At 43.2% G+C, this 14,649-nt stretch overlaps 1 protein-coding gene across 1 annotated transcript in view; it reads right to left on the bottom strand.

Moving 5' to 3' along the window:
• The window catches only part of LOC311253685 (dihydropyridine-sensitive L-type skeletal muscle calcium channel subunit alpha-1-like), a 344,036-nt gene that overhangs the window by 33,184 nt on the left and 296,203 nt on the right, over positions 1 to 14,649 (bottom strand). The window contains exons 39-40 of the mRNA XM_084347719.1: positions 9,017 to 9,147; positions 7,161 to 7,286 (exon numbers count right to left, since the gene is read on the bottom strand). Of these exons, the coding sequence (XP_084203845.1) occupies positions 7,161 to 7,286; positions 9,017 to 9,147 (257 nt within the window). The remainder of the gene's footprint in view (positions 1 to 7,160; positions 7,287 to 9,016; positions 9,148 to 14,649) is intronic.

Below are 14,649 nucleotides of genomic sequence, written 5' to 3'. Positions count from 1 at the left end.
CTGGGAAGAAAACAAGAACACCATCACAAACAATGGAGGACACCGAGGCGATCGTGTATTTGCTGCTCGCTCTGTGGCTTGTTGTCACACACAGAGCTAAAGAAGAGAGCCAGAGAAGAATCCAGGCGGCGAGACAAAATACAATTGAAAAGTACAGAAAGGTTTTGAAAGCCATACAGGAGTATGAAGCCGAGGACGAGAGAATACGAGCTGCAAAAAGACGACGTTTGGGGGTAAGTTAATGTTGCTATCGCTAGCTTGGTAGCAGTCGTCGTGCACAATAATGGCTGCTGGCTATCACTATAAAGCATTAAAATGTGTATGCTGTATGTGTGTGTGTTTCAGATGGTTCTCGACTTGCGTCGCCGCCGCAAGCCGTCGGTCTGGGCATTTAACCGAGCCTCCGAGTGGTGGGATATAGTTGTCCCTGGCTTCACCAACGCGCAGTGGGTGCAGAATTTCCGAATGTCCGAAGAAACGTTGGATTTCCTGTGCAACAAACTGCGCCCGATTATGGAGTGGCAAGACACCAGCTTCCGTGAATGTGTGCCCCTGAAGAAGAGAGTGGCTATCGCACTCTGGAAGCTTGCTACTGGCTCTGAGTATAGAAGCATTGGACACCTTTTTGGAGTCAGCATAACAACAGTGTGCCGGTGTGTGCAGGAGTTTTGTGCTGCTGCACAGACGGTGTTGGTCCCAGAGCAGATCCGTTTTCCTAATGAGGAGAAATTCAGAGAGATAGCTGCCTACAACGAGAACAGATGGGGGCTCCCACACTGTGTTGGTGCCATCGATGGATCACACATCCCTATCATAGCACCACAGGAATATCATTGTGACTATTTTAACCGTAAAGGGTGGCACTCCATCATTCTCCAAGGTGTGGTTGATGGAAAGGGGCTGTTCTGGAACGTGTTTGCTGGATTGCCAGGGAGCCTACATGATGCCAGGGTCCTGAGACTCTCTACACTGTGGGAGTTAGCCAGCCGGGGAAACCACTTCCCAGCTCACACAAGAAACATTGGTGGGGTGACTGCTGGCTATTACCTCCTAGGGGACTCCGCTTACCCCCTGCAGAACTGGCTCCTAAAACCTTTTCAGGACACCGGGCGACTGACAGACGAACAGCAAGTATTTAATAGAAAATTCAGCAGAGCACGAGTGGTTGTTGAAAATGCTTTCGGCAGGCTCAAAGGAAGATGCCTTCTGAAAAGGAACGACTCGGACACTGAACTTGTGAAGTCAATGGTGCTGACTTGCTGTGCTCTGCACAATCTGTGCGAAAATCATGGAGAGACCTATGTGACAGAATGGGACACACCTGCAGCAACAGCAGTTGAGCCTGTGGTAGCAGTGGCACAGGGTGCAGAGGAGGAGGGCAGAGATGTTAGGGAGGGTCTGATGCGTCACTTTTTGTCAAGTGCCTAAACATTTATTTTGCCCTTATGTGTGTACTGATGTACAGAATGGGAGATGTGCACTATACATTTACTGTGTGTTTTGACCAAAAATAAAACCTTTTTGTATTTTGCAAATATGTCTCCACTTTTGTTCATAAATTTACCAAGGTTATAAGGATTTACTGACAAATACAATGTATGTAATGTAAATAGAAGTAAAAGTATATGGTAGGAAATCTTAACTTTTGCTTTTTAACCCCTTTTCTGCACGTGTACAGACAAATGAATGAAACAGAAAGTCTTGATACAATCACACATTTATTACAAACAAAAGTAAAGCGCAAAACCAACTATTTACAAAGTCCAAAGTATGTATGTCTCTTGAGACCAGGTCCAGGTGAGGGGAATGTTTTATGTACGCCGGTCACTCATTGCGTGGACGAGCTGGCCCAGGAGACCAAGGAATGACTGGTTGAATGCAGCCCTCTGTGCACTCTCCTCCCTCCTCATTGTTGCTTCCAACTGTCTGGCATCTCGGGCATCAGCAAGGAGCAACTGAATGTGGTTATCTCGCTGAGCCCGGTTCTGCTCCTGCTGCGATACATCCTCAGCCTGCATCTCCCTCAGCACAGCTGCCTGATCCTGCTGGAAGAGCCCCCTTTTTCTCTTCCCTGTACAACAATAAAGAAAAGTATTAATAGTGGGTAATTAACCAAAGCAGGCTTGTAAAAATATTTCTGGGGACATACATTTACTTAGGGCTAAAAAGGCACATGATGTAGACATCAAAAGACACTGTCGGTTGTACAAATGAAACCAAACGGTCTCGTAAGAGTGTATTATTACATTTCAGACCAGCGTATATTATGTATTATGTCTGCCCTGTCTCTTACCTGTGACCACACGCTGTGTGTTGCTCGACGTCGAAGGACCAGAATCTGCTGACGTCGAAGCTTCAACTGGCGTCGATGCTGCTGCTGGTGGTGCTGGGGTAGGGGAAGGGGAACGTGGGGGGTCGTCGGCAATCTCCTCACTTGTGGGAAGGGATTCTAAAACAAAAAAATATACACACGACGACTTAAGTACAAGCACAAAACAGAATGGCAACACGTGAACGAGCAAGATACAGCACACTAGCAGAGGACGGAAGTTTTAGCTTAGCTTGCTATCGATAGCTAAAAGTAGCTAGCTCACTGTGTACAACAGACAACAACCAAACTTTTACACGAGTAAATACATTTCAGTGAGCTTTGCACCAACGGGATACGTAACCAGTTATTTTCACGATTACTACAGACAAAAGTCACAAAACACTTACCATCCTCGATCATTGTCTGTGACAACGATGTGGCCGAGTCCAGACCACCCTCCCGTCCATTGTTTGAAGGTCTGCGACCATAAATGCCGTCCATTTCGCCATACCACCTCCAGGCCTTTCGGTTGGCCCCACTTCGGCCGTTGTGGTCTTTTACGGCCCGGTAATCGCTTTTGAGCTTTTTTAGCTTCTCCCTACGTTGCTGGAGCGTACGGTGGTACCCGTGTGCGGCCAAAAGCTGGGCGATCTCCTTGAACACTTTTTCATTTCGTGTTGTGCCGTCGAGCTCCCTTTGAATTCTTTCTTCGGCCACTAAAGAGAGGAACGCGTGGACCTCGTCGACCGACCATGGCGTTGACCATGCGATTCCATTTTTCTCGAGTATGACGGGTTACGTGTTGTCGCAGAGCAGCCGGTTTTAAAAATGCCGGGGTTGAGTTGTGTTTACAGTCTGGTCGGACGTCGCACTTATGACGCTTCCAGTGACGACACTCGTTGGCCAATCAGTGTAAGGCAGTCGGCTGACGTCACGTTTTAGTGGAGCTTCGGCCCGCTTGGAACCACGGCCGAGGCATTACAAAAACAGTACCCTAACTCTGACCCCAACCCTAGTGGAAAAGCAAAAAAAACGCGCCGTGCCGTGTAATGCCGTGCCGTGCCGTGACTATGGAAAAGCCCTATAAGTACAGCAATGTGAGGGTTTCATACATGTAGGTTGGATCACTCTTCAGGAGGTGTCCTTACTCTACCAGTAGAGAATGCTTCCCTGAAATTAGTGAGAAAGTAGAGCATACTTTCCCTGGAAGTACAGACTAAAAACGGGTTAGGGGAAAATCCTAGAGGAAACACTGCATATATTTTGGAGAGAGGGGTCGAGCATGTGTCTTCTAAGTGTAAACAGTGAGTTACTTTTATCTGAGGAGCACGCGTCATAATTGTGAAGGGTTTTTCAGTTGAGCTTCACTGACTACACAGTGTGCAAATTTGTTTCATTTTTATTTTATTTGGCAGGGACACAGTATTTTCATACGTAGTCCCTGGCCACTCACAATGACACACCACCTGTACAGTGAGAAACAATTGTTGCCTGATGTGCTATTAAAAAAGTTGATTAAGAGTTGGGCCTACGAGCATGATTTGTGACACCACAGTTTAGTAGCCAGTCCCGGTCCAAGATTTAACGTTCAGAAGTGTGATGTGTAAACCTGAAGTGTACAATACAAATGCCTACGATTGACTATAGTAAAGTACATTAGGATACATCTTGTGTTTGGCAGGTAAACTTAAGTGAACAATGTTTGTTCAAACAATAACATTGATGAAATGGATTCCAGATAAATTATCGTGTGGTTATTCGCTTTGCAGTGAATTGTGCAATAGAAATACTTTTTACTATTAATAATACTTTTGAGTACGTGTCAGAGCCTGTACTTTTTACTTTTACTTGAGTAGATATTTGGATCAGTACTTTCACTTTTACCAAAGTCGTTTTTTACACAGGTACTTTTACTTCTACTCATCTCTAAAAACAGACTGGGAGTAGAGCCTTCAGTTACTGGGATCCTCTACTGTGGAACCAGCTCTCTCCATGGGTCTGCTCTCCCTGCCTTTCCTGCCCACCAGAAACTGCCTTCTTCAGCTCCTGTCAACCATTTCCATGTTTTTCCATATTCTCTGTTATAAACTGTTTTCATGTCCGTATACAACATCTATTGCACGTCTGCCTGTCCTTGGTGAGGGATCCCTCCTCTGTTGTTCACCCTGATGTTTCTCCAATTTTTCCCCTGTTAAAAGGGTTTCCTGGGAGTTTTTCCTCAGTGGATGTGAGGGTTTAAGGGAAGAGGATGTTGTTATGATGCTCATGCTATGTAAAGCTCTTTGAGACAAACTGTTTGTAAAAACAGGCTATACAAATAAAATTGCCTTGCCTTGCCTAACCCGCTTGGACTTTAATTCATATTCATGCTACTAGTTTGATCATTGACTGACTACATGAATAGTTGCACAGAGGAGATTCTTCAAGTCTTATAGTCATACGGTATAGGGTATATACAAATTTGATGTGTTTAGGCCATTTATAAGATCTAGTTAACATCATTAAAAGTAATTTCCAAACACATTAAAGAAAAGAAAAAAACAAGCTCAACTGAAAAAACCTTCACAATTATGACGTGTGCTCCTCAGATAAAAGTAACTCACTGTTTACACTTACAAGACACATGCTCGACGCCCCTCTCCAAAATATATGCAGTGTTTCCTCTAGGATTTTCCCCTAACCCGTTTTTAGTCTGTACTTCCAGGGAAAGTATGCTCTACTTACTTACTAATTTCAGGAAAGCATTCTCTACTGGCAGGGGGAAGGACACCTCCTGAAGAGTGATCCAACCTACATGTATGAAACCCTCACATTGCTGTACTTAGAGTAGCCTATGGATAAGGAAATATCACCTGCCATGTGGTTTCTGTGTAATTAAATAATAAAAACATTTAATAACTCTCTGAATGACTCATTATTGTGCATGTAAAGATGCATATTATTACATTATTGCATTGTTTGTGTTTTGTCCTGGGATGACAATACAAGACTTCCATGAATGTGCATTTGAGAGAGGTAAGTTTGCTCTTTGTCATTGTACAGAGTAGACGATATGATTTGCTTGTACAGCACCTTAAAAAACTCACTGTAGCCTATATTCATAGGCACACCCAGCCTCGCTTTCAATATAACACACTCGCATTCTGTAATCACAGTCAGTAAATAATAATATGAAAACAATATAAAATATCTTTCAACAAGAAAAAAAGATTTGTTTACTGTAAATGGATAAAGGTTAACAGATGCGCAATGTTCAGCTTCATATTTGGTTGTGATCACTCCTGTTCCTCAGCTCTCTCAGCTCTCAGCAGCCCGCGATCACAGCTCCTTTGATGTGAACGCGCACAGAGCACAAAGCTCAGAGCCGGACAATGACCACCGTCGTGATACAGTTAGCTCTGACCGGGGCTTTAGGTTTTGTTGAGCCGGGTTATGAACACAGAGCCTGGAGATGTTGAGCCTCCTTCGTAGTAAAGCCCTGAGGTCTACTCTTCATGTAACAACTGCGCCACCTCGTGGCTAAACATCAACTGCACTGAAGTCAACAAAACTTCATACGTTCTCATTTTCAAATGATTATGAATACTATTATTTTTATTTGAAGCCGGGTCAGTCTTGACTGTGGGTGTTGGGGACCTCTGTGTCTGCTAGTGTCTATAATACAGCAATATTTTTGTGGACATTATCAAACGGAAGAACTTTAATTTTGAAAAGCACAGGGCAAGGAAGCACATTAGCCAGTCAGAGGACCCGCCCACCAACGGAAACAAAATATTGAGTGGTAAATTCGTTTTGTGAGTGAGAACCAAAAAACAAGAAAATGAGCTGAACTTTTGATTTTCGTTTTTTGCCCCAAAACGAAAAAACGAAAAAACGGCTTGTTTAATGGGTTCTGCTTGTGTCAATTATTTCTAGAAAACAGACTGATAAAACGTACCTTGGTCAAAATTTAACCGTAATTTGATTTTGGTTTCCTCGTTTTTTCGTTTTAAAACCAAAAACCAAAAAACGAAAAAAACAGCCTGAATTTTGGTTTTTGGTTTGAAACGGAAAACCAAATTACCAGCTTACTTTCGTTTTCTGACAGTTCGGTTTAAAGGAAAAATCAAACTAACGAAACTTACACGGACCTACACGGACCATTTTGAAATAGAAATGTGTTGCATTGTCTTCCGTTCGAATATCAAAATAACAAAACAAAAATCAAAAACTTAATTTTCACGTTATTCTGTTTTTGTTTTAAAACAGAATATCAGGCACAAAATGTGGTTTTGTGTTATTCTGTTTTTCCCGTTTTTTCGTTCTGGGTTTAAAAGAGAAAAACAGAAAAACAAACTTGTTTTTCTGTTTTTTTAATTTGGTTTTGAAACGAAAAAACGAAAGAACGTTGGGTACCGGGATTACGCACCCTCACCACTGATTTTACTGCTAAAACACACCCCGTCTTATCCTCAGTTTCTTTTATGTTGCACATTGTTACATGTTTTGTTATATAAATTCCTTATTTGTTTTACTTCAGCCACCTCTTCTGCGTTTTTGTCACAGCTTTAGAGCCAGAATGTGACAATCCATCAGAACAATTAAAATACAATTCCTTACTTTGTTATAGTGCTCATGTTCAAGGTGTGTAATTTTTTGTTCACTGTTGTTCTAGAAAACAAAATCCATTGAGATTCAAAATATCACTGTGGTGTTTGGAAGATATTGGCAGTGGGTGGGGTGCTGGTTAATGCTGTAAGTGACTATGCTTTCAAAGTATAACAGTAGACAGAGAAGGTCTGTGTCATTCCTTTCATGCTTCCTTCCCTCATTTCTCCTATTCATTCATGATTCAGTAATGTCCTGTTACCCTGAAGATACCCTCCACATCAGCTTCAGTAGCAGCTTGTTCCATTTCTTCTTCGTTCACAAGGTCTCCAGAGATGGCCCTATGGAGCTCTGGTGCTGCCTCCTCCTCAATGTTCCTCAGCCCGGCCTGATCGACAAAGAGAAGATATGGTAAGTGAAAAAAACAAAAACAAAATTCAATACATGACACTGCGTAGTCGTACCTATATTATTTTTTGCAAAAAACATTAGGTGTGAAGGACTTACATATGCATTTTGGTGGTTTTACATCATGTGGATTTTACTTTGCAGTATTTCAATTCTGCCAAAGTTGTTTTTATGTTCAGGGTGTGTGAAGACTAAATGAAGGGAAAGGGCATCTACTGTTTTTGATCCTCTTGGGTCAAACCATTAGTAAAAACTGAAGCTACAGCAGCCTAAGAGGACTGTTTTGATTGCACAGACTGGCAAATATTCAGAGATGCTGCCACCAAGGACAACAACGTCAAGGAATATAGTACATCATCAGTGACATCATACAGACAATCAGACAATAAAATTATCTCCTTAAAAGAAAGCTGGATGAATGGAGAGGTGAGAGCTCTATCAAGAGAAAAAAATATCTGCCAATCAGTCAGGTGACATGAAAGTGTGCTTTCCCACAGGATTTTGTGAGACTATGGTGAGTTGGCCATAGGCCAACTTGTCTGTTGTCAACATCCGGGGTCTGTAGGTTGACCTACTACCTCTGACCTGGTAGATGTCATCTCTGAGCTGCGTGCGCACCCGCGCCAGCCGGCTTGTTTACCTGTAGCTGCTACTGCTAGTTTGACCCCGGATGTTGATAACAGTCAACCCCGGACTCAGAGGGGAATAGCACTAGCGTATCGTAACAAAATATTGGTGAAATCAACTAATTTCGTGGCAGATAATGCGTTATATAGAGGCTGTGTTTCGGTGCCCCGTCACTCGCATTATATGGATATACCGGCGCTACACTGGATCTAATTTCATCCAAACGACTTCAAATGACAACAAAGTTATCTGGGTGAGTAAATGATCGTATATTTTGCTAGAAATAAGGTCCAGGTTGTAAAAAACGGTAGTTATCCTTTAAAGCAACATTATGTAACTTTGTTTAACCTTAAAATAACAGCTTCATATTAATTTTGATTGCAGAGTGACTTGTAACAGGGTTGAATGGTGTCCCTGGGACAACCACTCTGCCCCCCTATCTCTTGTTTCTGCACTATGTAACTTCCGTGAGAAGGTAGGATCACAGAGTTACATGTTTACCTCAAGACACAAGTCTTCACTGTTATGACGTAACATGTTTTGTCTTTAGTTAGAACCTAAATTACGTCTGACAAATTATTAAAGACCTGGGATTTCTATTTACGACAGTAGTGTTGCACTCAAACTGTGGGGGGTGCCAAATACGTAAAATGCCAATTTCTACATATTGTTGCTACAATTGACAACAAATAAAACATCACACAATATCATTTCAATTGTGTTCTTCCTTTAGCATTTAGCAACACTACAAGTGTGCCCGCAGCTGACCTGTCCTGCTCTGCCTCTGATCAGTAGGTCATGTCTTCATCATGGTAGCATACTGCATACAGCATACTGATCCAACAGTGATTGTTTCGATTAACATATGAACAAAAAAATTATTTACTTTCAATTAATAACCAGGATGGCCTACCATGACAGCATTTTAAACTGGGGGACAAATTAATATGCATGAGACAATAGGTTACACTCAATTCATATTGCAACTCTGAGGGAGTCACTTTGAACATAACTATTTCAGAATTAAATCTAATCAAAAATCCAAATTATTTACTGAATACCCATACCATATCAAGTTCTTACCTGTATCTCATGGGTAGCATTTTTCTTGGTGGGATGGTAGCCATAGTACTCTTCCTGTCTCTTCTTCAATTTCCTGAAATAGTCCTGGATTAGAAAGGTGGCATAGAACTTTCCCACTGTCACCTCATCATCTGTTAAAACACAGAAAAGCATATCAAGTGTGTCCTGTCCAGTGGTCTTTTTAAGTCACCCGTGACTCATCAGGCTTAACTTCTTAAGGTGCGTAAGGTGAAAAAGTAAGCAATTGAATTTTGCATGTGGAACAACTGTATTATTGGAAGGAAGCAAACAGACACAATGCAATGCATATTTTCAACTTCAAAGAAAAAAAATGCACTAATCCTCAGGTTTTATCTTCATCAAACTGTTATGATTAGTGTCTGTGTGTTGCAGGACCCAAAAGTGGACAACCAGAATGGAATAGGTTTAAAGGAATTTATTGAGCAATTGAAGAGCACTGTAGAGGTGGAAGTTGCCAACTCGGGCTGTGGATCACTGGTGGAAAGGAGAGGCTCACAGCGGAGACGGTAGCAGCTCGGTGGGAACACTTGAGGGGGAGACAGCTGTGGTAGGAGAGGAGACGCTGGTTGAGTGACTCACCAAAGGTCCTTGGTGTAATCATGACTGGTGACAAAGGTGTGGGAGGCTGTATGGCAGTGTGGCTTGTGGAGATGAGGCTCGGGCAGGAAATCAACATATGTTGTGGAGTTGAAAACAATCTGGCAACAAGAGTAAAGCAGACCAGGGTATTTAGCCCTCCAGGGAAACCAAGCCCAGCCTCTGAAAGGCACCTCTGAAACACACAGCCAAAAACCCCACACAGCGAGTTCAAACGCCTTCATCGGGAGGAGTCTTGTTTGAGTCTAGCTGAACCACTAGGATTGCACTAGAGCCTGGCTGTTTACACCCTTGGTCTGATTGCTCGGGTGTGCCATTCTTGGCCATTGGGGCCTGGTCCTGAGGTTTGGTTGGATGAGCCTTTTGGAGGGGAAGGTGCTGGATTCTCAGGAGTCGTCAAGCGAGCAACTACTGAGAGGAGGTCAGCTTTTTCCTTATCTCCTTTGTACACATGTTCAATCATACGTTTAATAGCGTCAAGGTCTTTCTTGCTCATACCTGATTGATTCAACTTATCAGGGTTGGGTTGTTCGGCGTTTTCGTCTCTTGCTACCTCATCAGATGGGTTTTCATGTTGCCCGTTTCTGGGTGGATAGCTTTGAGACCCACGTCTGTTATGTTCCCTGCCGTTATGAGTTTGGCGTTTTTTCCATTGGTTCAGTGGGAACTTGGTTCGGTGAGAGTCAGGAAAGTGACGTTTTGCATCGAATCATGGTTGACACTGACTTCTGTCAGACCAGGATGTTTGTGAATACCTTCGGCCTGAATCAGGTTGGTGAAATGAAGGGTTTTTCTGCTCTGTTGGAGGTTGGTAAGGTTGAGAAGGAGGTGTGGCGGACTCACGTGGTTCGACACCCGGAGCTCCTTCCAACTCCAGAGGCAAAGGCCCCGTTTATACGTACCCGGTTATTTTTAAAACGATGACAAAACAATGCTTTTTAAAAACTCCGGCCAGGGTGGAGATTTTGGAAAACTCCGTTTTCACGTTTGCATGTAAACGGAGAAAAACGGAGAAAAACGGAGATTTGGGGAACTGACGCCAGATTGTGCGCCGGAAAGTGCCCCTGGGTTATGCGACATTGTTTACAATCAACAGTCAGTGTTTACAATCTGTGATCATGGATGCATGCAGAATAGCAGTCATATTTATGTTGGTGCAATCTCTTTGTGTTTGTTTGCATTTACAAATACAAGTGCTGTACTATGTGGAGGAGCGGAGACGACTTAGTGCTCAAAAGTTAGCATTGTTGCAGCAACTTCTCCCTTCGACACGGAGACTGCGTCCGCGTCGCTGCCGCCGGCCTCGCCGGTTTTGGGTCCGACCTGGGCGCACTGCTGTCTGGTGGGATAACTTCGAAAATGGAGTGGTTCTCCCGGAGGAGTGGCGTGAAAATTTCCGCATGTCACGGGCATCGCTGCTGTCACTCTCGGAGTTGCTGCGCCCTTACATCCAGGCTGAGAACACCATCATGCGGTCCTGTGTCAGTGTCACAAAAAGAGTTGCCTGCACCCTGTATTATCTGTCCGACGAGGGCAGACTGCGCAAAACAGCCAACGCATTCGGTCTCTGTCGATCGACAGTTTCAATAATAGTAAGACAAGTGTGTGAGGCAATAGCTGTCCACCTCGGTCCCATGTACATAAAACTCCCCACATCAGAAGACTCTGTCACGCAATTAGTGCAGAAATTTGAAGCAGTGCACGGTCTCCCGCAATGCTTAAGTGCTGTGGATGGCACACGTGGAGATAAAGCAGCCATCTGTTAATTCCACAGATTATGTTAACAGGAATGGGAGGTTCAGTTTGAATGTCCAGGCTACCTGTGATTATAAATATTATTTTATTGATATGTGGTGGTTAAATGGCCTGGGAGCGTTCACGACGCACGCATTTTTGCCAATTCCACACTCAACAGCCACCTGAGAGATGGAAAAATTCCACCATGTCCCAAGCAGATAGTTGAGAATGAAGATGCCATACCCGTGTACTTGCTTGGAGATCCTGCATACCCCCTGCTGCCATACGTAATGAAAGAATATGTGAATGGGGGGAACAATGCTCAGGAGCAGTACTTCGGGCTGTGTTTGTGCCGTGCACGGATGGTTATTGAATGCGCATTTGGGAGGCTGAAAGGCCGTTTTGGAGCCCTGAGGAGAGCCATGGACATCAACCTCAATGACCTTCCCTTTGTTGTATATGCATGCTTCGTCCTGCATAATTACTGTGAGGCTGCTATGGATACTGTGGATGACATCAGGGTTAACGAAGCCATCCAGTATGACCGGGACAACCAACCTGACCATCCACCATCTGTCAGAGAGGGAATGTCAGCTGAAGGGAAGAGAGTCAGGAGAGTCCTGACACAGTTTCTTGACCCATAAGCTGACCCTGTGTGTGTGTGTGTGTGTGTGTTTGTGTTTCTTGACCCATAAAGGGACCCTGTGTGTGTATGCAGGTTATAAGCACCTCGTTTCTCCATACACTTCCTCCTCTGTTCTAAAAAAAAAGTGGAAATGTTGTGAGGTAAATGAGCTGTTTTTGATTTAAGGAACTGTTCTCTCAATAGACCCCACAAAATTTGAGTTGATAAGATTGCTAAAAGATAAATACTGGTCTCAACCATCCTGCAGGATAAACATGCAGAAGTTCAATAGATTTACAGAGCCAGATTTTTCTGTTTTGAATTAAAATATATTATTGTCCACCTACAGTTGAAAATGCTGAGGAGGGATTGCTTCTGTGTTAAACTGGTTTAACAAATATGTACAAGTAGCCTACTCTGTTTAAATTTATACATTTTTGTACAGGCTAATGTTTGTATTTCAGCATTCTTGTTTACATTTTTGTTTTTTAGTATTTGACCCTTTATGTGATACTCAACACTTCAGTTGGCCAGGTTTACAGTAACAAATGGTCAGTGGTTTTGGAGTTGCCACAGCATACTTTACCATACGAGTGTTACACAATTACACACACAAGTGTGAATGCTTTTCAACCAGTTTACTTCAGATCAGACAAAATAATTTTTTGTTATCATGGCATTAAAGTAAACACTACAAATAAAATGCCTCTGTACTGCATATATCTGTATTACAAAACAAATGAAACAGCATTCAAGTACCATTTCCAGGAGGCTTCATTATAATAAACAAATTGTAAGGCAGTTCTAAGGCATACAAACATTGTTCAAATTAACTCATTTCAAAATGCTTGCCATACAACTGACCTCAATGGTACAGTATGAAAAAGAAAATGCCACTGTAAACTTAACAACAAAAAAGTGCAATTTCTGTTAGCTCTTATTGCAGCTGCCAAGACATCAGACAAACCTTTATAATTTCACAGTGCATTTTGTGTAAACTGTTATTGTAATTGCTGAAACATTAGACAAGCTGTTATACTTGCCTTTTTACATTCAAAAAGTAGCTGTAGCCTGCAGAAACAACCACAAGGACAAAGTCAAATTTTGACTAATCTTCCTTGAAAAGTGCTTGGGTGTACGAGAACTGCCTTGCGCCCTCAACAGGTGTGAAGGACAAATCTGCAGTGTTAATGGTAAGTGGCATTACATTGTGTGTGTGTGTTCTATTGCCTGATAAGTTTTGTGGGAATACCTGATGTATTGGATTTGGCAGATATGAGTGTTGTGATGGCATAGGGCGTTGCTGGGCTGGTGTTGTGAGGTAGTGTGGCGGTGGCGCCTGTGCTGGTTGTGGTGGATGGAGTGTTTCCCGCAGGAGGGATAATCCATCAACAACTGAGGTTGTAAGCCTATCCAGTGTATTGGTAACTTTAGAGAAGTTGTCGGCGGCTCTGTTCTCTGAAGCCTAAATGACGTTAAGGAGTTGTCTTTTGATACGCTGGTCTTCTTCAATAGCATTTTGCAGCTGAGCCTCTGATGAAAGCCGTTTCTTCAGACGATCCTGGCGGTGTCCTCTGAGTTTGGCCTTTACAAGGTAGATCAGACCAAAATTAATTACAACAGCATAATTTGCAGAAAAAACTGTTACAAACATCAGTCTTCTATTCTATTCTATTCCAGTGTTCACTTTGATTACATGTACTGATTGGAGAATGGCTTTTTAAATGGAACTAGGGAACTTGTTTTTCATTTAGTGGATAAGATTAGTGTACTTGCACAAATGTAGTTGGCTCTGGTAAAAAAAAAACAGTGTCAGGCATTGCCACAAGACTAGTACAACCTCAGTAATGGGAGTATAGACTGTAGAATTCCTAGTAAGCTCTCTCTCTCTCTCTCTCTCTCGCTCACACACACACACACACACACACACACACACAATGTCGAGCAGGCCACATTTACACGAACGTATCACACCACATCACATACGCTACTAACGAATTAACAATTATATACATACGTTCAGAAGATCTCTCCTCTCCTGTGGTGACACACCTTCATCAGGATCTCCTTCGGACAAGACGCTGCTGGCATCACTGACAGACGACGGGGCTTGACACGAGGTCCCGGGCGAGGCTTGGGACGGGGGCTCCAGGTCGTTGGTCTCGACACCACTGGACAACGTGGTGGTGGCCGGCGAACCACCCCACACTTGCTCGCAGATTTCATAATACAGCAGGACTACCCTGCCATGCCCCGACTTGCGGCCTGTGTCGACAGCCCCTCTATACTTGCCCCGTCCACACAAACGATGCTCCTGGCGCCATCTTTTCCAAAAGAATGAAGTGACGTTGTTGTTGTTGCTATGCAGGATTCTGATTGGCTAACGTGGGTTTGAGCTTCTCGCTACACTGCCACCTACAGGTTTGGCATACTCTTGACGGCATATATACACGGGTCCGTGTAAACGAAACGTTTTCTGAAAACGGACTGGTGTGCACGCAGTTTTTTTTGTAAACGGAGAGGGTGAAATGTCCGTTTATGAAAATAACCGGGTACGTATAAACGGGGCCAAAGACTCGGTGGAAATACTTAAGATATTTGTTTCAGTGGATTTGACCATTGTTTGTCTTTGTTTAGCAAAACCTTTTGTGGC

This window comes from Pagrus pagrus (assembly GCF_965226575.1).
Source record: "Pagrus pagrus genome assembly, chromosome: 3".
NCBI lineage: Eukaryota > Metazoa > Chordata > Actinopteri > Spariformes > Sparidae > Pagrus > Pagrus pagrus.
Note: the sequence above shows the minus strand (reverse complement) of the source record. Positions and strands in the feature narration are given on the sequence as shown.